Source organism: Carlito syrichta, unplaced genomic scaffold (genome assembly GCF_000164805.1).
Source record: "Carlito syrichta isolate Samal-C Ts95f unplaced genomic scaffold, Tarsius_syrichta-2.0.1 Scaffold314382, whole genome shotgun sequence".
In the NCBI taxonomy this organism is placed as follows: domain Eukaryota; kingdom Metazoa; phylum Chordata; class Mammalia; order Primates; family Tarsiidae; genus Carlito; species Carlito syrichta.
Genome location: NW_007258478.1, coordinates 97,095 through 106,467, shown reverse-complemented (window position 1 = coordinate 106,467; position 9,373 = coordinate 97,095). Strand labels below are relative to the sequence as shown.

Below are 9,373 nucleotides of genomic sequence, written 5' to 3'. Positions count from 1 at the left end.
CACTTGGCATAATACTACAAAAAAAGAATTGGCAGGAACAAGACACTGCCAGGGGAGGGAGGGGACACAAAACATCAGGAAGGGTCCTTGTTCCCAATCTAGGCAAAGGGAGGTCCAGTGGGAGGCCCCAAAACTTCACCTGTACCTAAACCACTGATACACACCATTCTGACTTGTACTCCACAACTTTAAAGTTAAAAATTTTTCTTTAAAAAGAAAATGCTTATTTGGAAATATAAATAGAGCATATGTAGCCAAGTACAGGAGAAAATGGCAGTCTACAGGTATGTCCAGCCAGAACCAAATGTTATCCTTCTGGAAAATTATGTCTGTGATATTTCCAATTTTTAAAAAATGCACATACGTTGTGATTTATGTTCTTAAAATCAGCATGCATTTTAGCCTATGATTTAGACTCTGTCACTGTGTGTTCATTTTCCGAAGGATGACCTCCAGAACTGTATGGTTTCAGATGCCACAAAGCCCACTGCACTCCCAGCAGTTCTTTATGACTCACCTCACATCAGCACTTCCTTGTATGCTGTCCCTTTCTGAAGGACTTTTAAAACTACCTACAAGAGTTACTTTTTTGAGGTGAGAGTGTTGTCGAAATTTAATTTTCTTGAATGTATTTTTTTCTTTGTTTTGTTTAGCTTTGGATTTTTCTTTGAATGCAGAAAGTTCCTTCTGATTCAAACAACTCAAAGCCTGAAGGTTTGGATTCCAAAATTGAAACATTTACTTATGATAGTCACTCAGTTTTTCATACATTTCTAATCTAACTATTCCGTGCTTCTACCATGTAAATTAATTCAGGCTGTCTCAATGACTTATATATATGTGGGAAATAATTTTATTTGAAACGATTAAGATCTGTGGTTAAAGAAATGAATAATTTTAAACATATATTCCTATATATCCTAAGCATGTTATTTTAACTTAAATAATTAAGTTACACTCATTTGCCAAACATTTGGACATAGGGCTAAGGCCCTTTGCACGTGTGATTTCTGTTTGGCAATAGATGTTATTTTTCTGACATAACAGAACTTTCTTGACAAATTCAAGTTTAGCTTTCTTTAAAAAGGAAACACTAAGAAGAAAGTTGAATGCAGGATCCATCTGGAGTTTAAACTCTTTCCCTGGTCTTTTACATGAGTCTTGTACATAAGGATTTTCTCACCTATGTGCTTTGCCAAATCTTTCCAATGCATTTTACTTAATTTCTGTAGGGAAAAAGAAACTTTCTTTTCACACTTATTTTACTATTTATCTGATATTGAGTGAAATTTGTAATTGTGAGATATAACCAACATAAATCCATTTGAGGACTAGCTGACTCCATTAAGCATACTGGTCACCAGGTGGGAAGCGAAGGCTATAGGTGTCTTGGAAGGATTTGGTTTAGAAGCCACAGGTATATACAACTTTGTAAAACTGGGTCAGCATGTTGAGATCAGTATGTTCCACATCTCAAGAAAAAAAAGCTGCGTTTGATTCAGCAAATTAGGTGAGTGGAGGTTGAATAAAAGGGTTTCTATTATTGTTATGTGTATTTCAGCATTTTCCATAGAAATGATTGTTGATCTATGACAATGTCTGGCTTTATTTCTGTAAACGATGATGAACTCTTCTGAGCTATTTAATACTCATTCAAATTTTCAACCTGCACTTTGGAGTCTAGGCTGTCATAAGTAAATCAACAGAAAAATGCCTTTTATAGGTTCTGCCACCCTTGCAGTGGTGACAATGTTTTCTTCTCTCATAAGGTGGAGACATGTCCATCTGTCTCCTATGATGAGGTTGTGTGCCCTAAATTACCTCCTTGTCACTTTTCTGAAATCCTCTAGAGATGAAGAGAGTAAAAAGATGTGCTCTTTATAATGGTAATATGCTTTTCTTTTCTTTCTATATTAAAAGAAAAAATAAAACACACAAACATTCACAAACACATAAACACACATACATACACATAATAACCACATGCATAATACACTGTATTAGACTTTAAATTCCATAAAAGAAACTACAATTTGTTTACCATTGTATAGTACCCAGCACCTAGTAGACTGCAGGACAACCATGGCATCAGCATATACTAGGATGAATATAACTCCTTTCTACATTTTTATTTTGTATGAATTAGATAATAAGGAGTTAGTCTACACCCAAATTACTCAAATAAAGGTGGTCAAAGTTTTAATGAATTGTCAAGTTGGATTTTATCTTCATTGTATACTGATTTTTAACTCCCATTGTGCATAGAAAACATTAGGTTTATACTGAGGTTTTTTTAAATTGCCTGGCAGACTTCATCAAATGTTTTCATATTACACAACATCAGATAATGCAAAATTATATCTTCAATATGACTTAAGTATAATATATAAAATAGTTCCTATAAATTAGAAGGGGCTATTGGCTATTTGAAAATGCTAGTAATGTTGAATTATTTTATATTTGTAAAAAATGTACACACACACACACACATATTTGATACATTTGCTATGCTATCTTATACAGTATGGTTCCATGTTATATTGTCTTACATTATATTGTGTTATGAGAGAAAACTTATCCTTATAGTGAATAAAATTCTACAGTGCTTTTAAGCTGTCGAATAAATATAATGGCCACCCTCTGATGTTGGCACACTGCTCTAGAAGATTGGTTTATCTCCTTTTATTTCGGGAAGAATTTAACTTATTTGCTAATATGAACATTAGTATCTATCTTCTTTAACTTTGCATTTCTCTGAGAAATCTACTTTAAGGCCTGGAAGGACAGGATATGTCATGAGCTACAGAAGACATACAATTGTGAACAAAAATAGATTGGACCGTGAAACTAAAAAGTCATTTCAAAAAAAAATTGTATTTCTCTAGCAATAGTGTGTTGCAAATAAATCTCAATGAAATGGCTGCCATTCACCTAGAAGAATTTTAAAATGAAGACAACATACAACTCTCCTTCATAATTATTCACCTGCACCTCTAAACACTGCCTTCCCTGGTTCTATATGTTTTAGTTAGCCATGGAAAGTATTAATTTTTTTTTAACTTTATTGCTAAAGTATTATCAATGTCTGTATTCAATTATATGAATGTTCTCAGATTGGTGAACTAGTATAAATTCAAAAGAGTGTTGAATGTTATAAAGTAATATAATTTAAATCTTTCTGGAAGAATTTAATAACTAACTAGATTTGAAAATTCTACATTGACATTATGATACTGTAAGTTATGCTTTCATGTAAGTTATTTGGCAAATTAAATAAATATAAATCTTTTATAAATCATATCATGTTTGTGTCTAATCACTTATTAAAGAAATGTGCTATTTCCATAGTTCTGAAATATAAACTTCTTCAACATACCTTTCCAATAAGTAAATAATGAAACATACAGCTAGACTTATTTAAATTGTAAACAATGTTTTTCAAAATGTAACTATAGTATCAGAAACAAACAAAACAATGAATTAGAAAAAACTTTGCAGAAAAAATTTTTAATATTTTTATTTTTAAAATATATTTATTAGTACTTGGAACTAGTCAGGCAAACAAGGAGAGTCAATGAATTTTGTTTGCTTTTTAATTGTGGTGATGATGTTACTTTCTTTCTTTTTTTTTTTTTTTTTTTTTGAGTTGGAGTCTCACTCTGTCGCCCAGACTGGAGTGCAGTGGCCGCCCCCGGCCCCCGCAACCTCGACCCGCTGGGCTCCGGCGATCCTTCCACCTCAGCCTTCCAAGTAGCTAGAACTACAGGCGAGCGCCACCATGCCCAGCTGATTTTTTGATTTATGGTAGAGATGAGGTCTCACCAAGTTGCCCAGGCAGGTCTTGAACCCGCGGGCTCAGGTAATCCACTCGCCTCGGCCTCCCAAGGCGCAGGATTACAGGCTGAGCCACCGAGCCCGGCTAATGCTACTTTCTTAATTTAAATCTGGAAACAATTATTACACATAGTCAATTTAACCCCAAAATGGAACAAGTTGTAATCATTGTTAATAATAGGACTGATTTTCTTACACTTAAATAGGGCTAGAAATTTAATCAAGCCTGAATATAATAATTAATTATCTTACTTTGCCCCCATAAGATTCTAATTTTAATTTCTACATTTCTAAACAAATATTTCTCAGAAAGATTCTATTTTTTTCTTTCTGGCGAAAAATAAATAATTGTTCATTACAGACAACACATTGACCTTGTAATTTCATCCTAAAACTCTAAGCCTATAGAACAATCTCCTTCCACAAATAAATATGACACAAATTATCAGGATGATTTTGAAGTTTTCACTATTAGCATCAACATCTTTGCCACAAAACCTCAACTAGCAAGCTTTCATCCTGCCTTAATTTAGTCATCATATTTTTGTTATAAAACAAAGAAAACTACTCCAAGTAGCTAGTAACCAAATACATTATGCTATCAGTGTCTTGTAAAACAACAAATAAGTTGTTTCAGTAGCAGTCGTTTTGCTTGTTTGTGAATATTTTTTATAGGGCAATAATTGTAATTTTCAGTAATTACCAAAATCTTACTGTTATTTCTGTTCTACTGGTTAATTTCATCTCTGGTTCCTTTGTGATTTCTACTTCAACCATAAATCCCCTTCAAATTCCAAAAATATATTTATTTTCTCTTCTTTTCTTTCCCTTTCTTTAATTTTATTTTTATTTTTACTATAAAATATCCATTTGAAGTGACTAGTATTGATAAAATAAATAAATCCCAAGAGGTTTACTATTTCAGTTTATTATTATTGGAAGAATCCCTTACCCTAATCTTTATGAACAATGATCAATTGATTACCAAGTTAGTAATTGCAATCTGATTTGTTTAAAAGTCACTTTCAATGCTAAGCAGATTTATAATCATTACATCAAAAAGTTCAGATATAAAATCTATCTACTTTTCTTGGGGCTTATCAAATCAGAGTCAAATATTAATGGGCAATAGAGTAATATCCAGGAAATTTTATCAAGAAATATAGCCAATTTCCATACATTAGATTCCCTGATAATAAGTGAGCTTTTAACAATTATATCTGTCAGAATAATTGTTCCTATACTAGTATAGGTGCATAGTCCATGCCAACAAATTAATATATTAACTTTCTAATATCATTAGGAAACACATTAAAAGGTAACTTCAAAGTAGTCAATCAAAAGATATTCTTAATAGGCTACTGCTTTTCAAAATGATTTGTAATAAGTTATCGTTTTATAACCTATCTTTTTATAATTCTTACTTTTTTATTGAAGATACCAGTATTTAAAACAATCGTATGTTAATACAGTTTCATCAGTGGTATATTTTAGTGGGCTAACAAGACAAGACAGGAATGTAGCATGAGTTTCTCCTCCAAAATAAGCTCTGGGAAATAATATGGAAGACTTTAGATTCTCCTAATGTGTGTGGGAGGGTAGAAAGAATTGAGGGAAGTCATCTTTAATTTTGTGTGTTTTAGAAAATAACATTGAAGTTTTGTTATTTAAAATGAGTTAACACCTTTTTAGAGATACATACTGATCTTTACAGATGAAATAATATTCTTCCCGTCAGAGTTCAGTCAGAACCACTAGGAGTCCTAAGCAGTAAGGGATTACAGGACCTGACCTTCTGCACTGAGGGGAGCTGATCAAGCAGTTCCTGTAGGGCTACCATTTCTGATCTGGCGCTGGAGACTGAAGTTTTCGGAGCAGGTGGTTGGGACGGGAATATGGGCATGCAGTGAGTGAAGACCAGCACTCGGACTTGAGAAAGTGGCCCAGAACCCGCACAGGGATGAACGGCTGTCCGTGTGCTTTTCCCCCCACGTCCAGGCCTTCAACCCAGTGCTGACGGATCCCACGGGAGGAGGCGAATCTTCACATAGAGCAGGACATAGGAGCTGCACGGCCAGCTCTGCCCGTGACAAAAGGGAGATGACAACGGGGCTTTGACAGTCACTAAGAGGGGAAGGGGGAGTTTTCAGACTGTTCTGTGCAGAAGACTGACTTGATCTGGCTTACCTTCTAACCACATCTTCTCTGTTGAGTAAAAAGGGACAAGAGTCCACATAAGAAGACTAGCTATTGCAATAATCCAGGCAAAAGATAATGACTTGGGCCAGAGATATAGTAGTAGAGGTAGAATAACATGATCATATTCTGAATATACTGTGACTGGACAGCCAACAGATTTCTAATAAACCGAATGGAGGATATGTGAGAAAGAAAGGAATCAAGAATAGAGAAGATAAAAAGATGTTTGGTCAAAACAACTGGAAGAATGAAACATCTTCATTGAAATATAGAGGGGCCCGCGGGTTCGAGACCCGCCTGGGCAGCGAGACCTCATCTCTACAATAAATCAAAAAATCAGCCGGGCGTGGTAGCGCATGCTTGTAATCCCGGCTACTCAGAAGGCTGAGGCGGAAGAATCACCAGAGCCCGGCATGGAAGGCTGCAGTGGCCGGGAGCAGCCGCTGCACTCCAGTCTGGGCGACAGAGTGAGACTCCAACTCAAAAAAAAAAGAAAGAAATATAGAGGGGGACAGGAGGAGCCAGTGTGCGTGGAGGGGGCATGAGTGTCCGTCTGGGACATGTGAGCTGAAGATGCCTCTCACACAGCCAAGTAGAGGTGTCAAATACGCAGTTGGAAATATGAGTCTGGAACACAGAGAGGTTCCAACTAGAGATAAAAATTTGGGAATTATTATCATAAATGATATTTAAATCAGCATGAATTCACTAGAGAAAGAGGGTAGATAGAAAGAGCAGAGGTTCTGGTGATTTCTGAAACAACTAAAAATTGACCTTCCATATGACCCAGCAATTCCCCTATTGGGAATAGACCCGGAGGAACTCAAATCATTCTACAAAAAAGATACCTGCACACGTATGTTTGTTGCAGTTCTATTCACAATAGCAAGAACATGGAACCAACCATGTTACCCATGAAGCTGGACTGGATAAAATAAAAAGTGGTACATGCACACAATGGAATATCATGCAGCCATAAAGAAGGACAAATATATGAACTTTGCAGCAACTTGGATGGATTTGAAGTCGATCATATTCAGTGATCTGTCACAGAAACAAAGAAGAGAGTACCATATGTTCTCACTCATAAGCAGAACTTGAACAATTATAATACTATAAGAAAGTGACTGGCAGTAGTAGAAAACTGTCAGGGGAGGGGGGGTGGGACTGGCAGTTGAGGGAAACTGCTAGGGGAGGGAGGGGCATGCCTCATCAGCAAGGCTACCTGCATGATCAATGTTTGTATACCTAACCCTGAATTGTACTCCCCATCTTTATAATTTAAAAAAGGAAGAAAAAAAAAAGAACAGAGGTTCAAGAACTAAACCTTGAGAAGACATTATGTACACGAGAAACATAATTATGGGAACAGATGAACCAAAAGTCCAGCTAAGTAAGATGAATATCCTGACAGAGATAGGGAAGATAGTAGCAATATAAAATGGGAGCAGATTACCACAGAACCCAAACTAAGTAAAAATATTAAGTGTGAAAAATAAAATGGCTGAAATGAAGAACAAAATGGCTTGGATAAATAATAGGCTAGACATAGCTGATGAATAAATTAGTAAAATAAAAGCAAAGTTTAGGAACTACCCAGAGAGTATCAATAAAAGACAAAGAGGAGGTATAACAGAAAATCTAAGAGAATAAGGACTAAGGAGTGTGCCAGCATTCGGATCATGAGTCTCAAAGGAGAGAAAAATGGAATGAAAGTGAGGAAATGTATGGGAAACAAAAGAAATAAATGCATCAGAATGAAAGAAAGACGATCTCAAGTAAAAGACCTCACAGAGGACCAAATAACTGGCAGGAAAAAAAGTACACTTACAGAAACTACAGGAAAATGTAAATATATCATACAATAACAAACTCCAAAAAAAACTTGAAATAGAGAGAAAAGATCACTTACAAATGAGCAAGCCAACATATAGAATGCAGACAGATAATGGAAAACATTTTACAGTTTTGAAGAAAAATCATTTTAGTCTAGAATTTTCTATCCAACTAAATAGTCCATTACTTGTAAGATTGTAACAAGAAATATTGTCAGGCATGCCAAGTTTTAAAAAGGCTTGCAACACTAAGACATACATTGAAGAATATGCTCAAATAATTAAAGAAAATATTCAAGGTATGCTGTAAGAGATATGGAAAGTAAAGATAGTAAGTGATATAAAATGTAGAAGTCATTTTTAATTTTTTTTTTTTTTTTTTTTTTTTGGTTAGTACTTTATTTGTATTTTTGGAGACGATATACAGATTTACAAGAAACATTGATTTTCCCCCCAAACATTAGAAAAAGGTTTTGTTTTTTTTTTTAAAAAAGAATTTACTGTCTTAGAAGAAAAGTCTCCAGCAAGCACACGGTCAACTCAGACTGGAGGAACCAGTGAAGTGGAAGTTACATATAGGCAATAAGTTCAGAATTCTTCACAAATGGCTTCTTGTCTAGTTGTGTTAGACTCCAAATGGGCCATCTCAGCTTACAGCTGGCAACACACTCACAAACAAAGCCTCTAGGGTCCCATCAAGTATGGATACAGGGCTCACTCTCCAGGAGGCTGCATCTGTTTACAGAACTCATCAAACTGCTGCTGCTCCAGTTCTGTCATGACTCTGTTGAGGGCATAGATCTCTGCTCTTTGTCTTTGCTTCAGCTCCTGTTGGGCTGACTTCTGTTTAGCCTTCTCCACTCTGCTGACTGGCTCTTTGACTTTGGGTTTTTCTTTACGTGCAGGTGGATCCATGGCTTTGGCTTCTGGATATCTTAGTCAGTTTTGAGCGGATCGCGGGACTTGGGCGCCTCCGCCGCGTTGCAGACAATGCCCCACGCGGGGGGGATATCTTTGCCTTTGCCCCACTGCGGGACCTGCAATTCCGAGCCCACGCCCCACAAATTGGGCGGGGCCGGGGCGGGGCCGTGCGCCGGGAGGAATTTTTTTTTTTTTAAAAGCCTGGACAAAATGAAATAAAATATACTCAAACTAACCTAAAATTCAAATTAAGACAATATGATATGGCTAGGGGTGGACATAGGGACCATAGGACATGAAGAAATGTTAAAGTTATTTCTAATTAAGGAAAAGGAAGAGATAGATATTAAGAAAAGAATGACTGAGAATCAATGCATGGAAAAAGATAAACTAATGTGAACCAAAAGAAAGCAAAGGTAGAAATCTTAGTATCTGACAAAACTGATCTTAAACAAAGGGGTCATGTGGGGAAAAAAAGAGAAAGATTAAATATATATACAATAATAAAGCAAACCCTAGAACAGATTCCCTGCCATGCATACCACAAACACATGTGTAACTAACCCTGCACGCTTAAAGTATGT

The 9,373-nt window shown here is 35.9% G+C and overlaps 1 protein-coding gene across 1 annotated transcript; it reads right to left on the bottom strand.

Moving 5' to 3' along the window:
• Nucleotides 1-8,505: 8,505 nt before the first annotated feature.
• On the bottom strand, nt 8,506-8,811 carry LOC103274105 (small vasohibin-binding protein). The gene has a single exon (XM_008071575.1). The coding sequence runs from the start codon at nt 8,781-8,783 to the stop codon at nt 8,583-8,585; it is 201 nt and encodes a 66-aa protein (XP_008069766.1). The 5' UTR covers nt 8,784-8,811; the 3' UTR covers nt 8,506-8,582.
• Between the last annotated feature and the right edge of the window lie 562 nt (nt 8,812-9,373).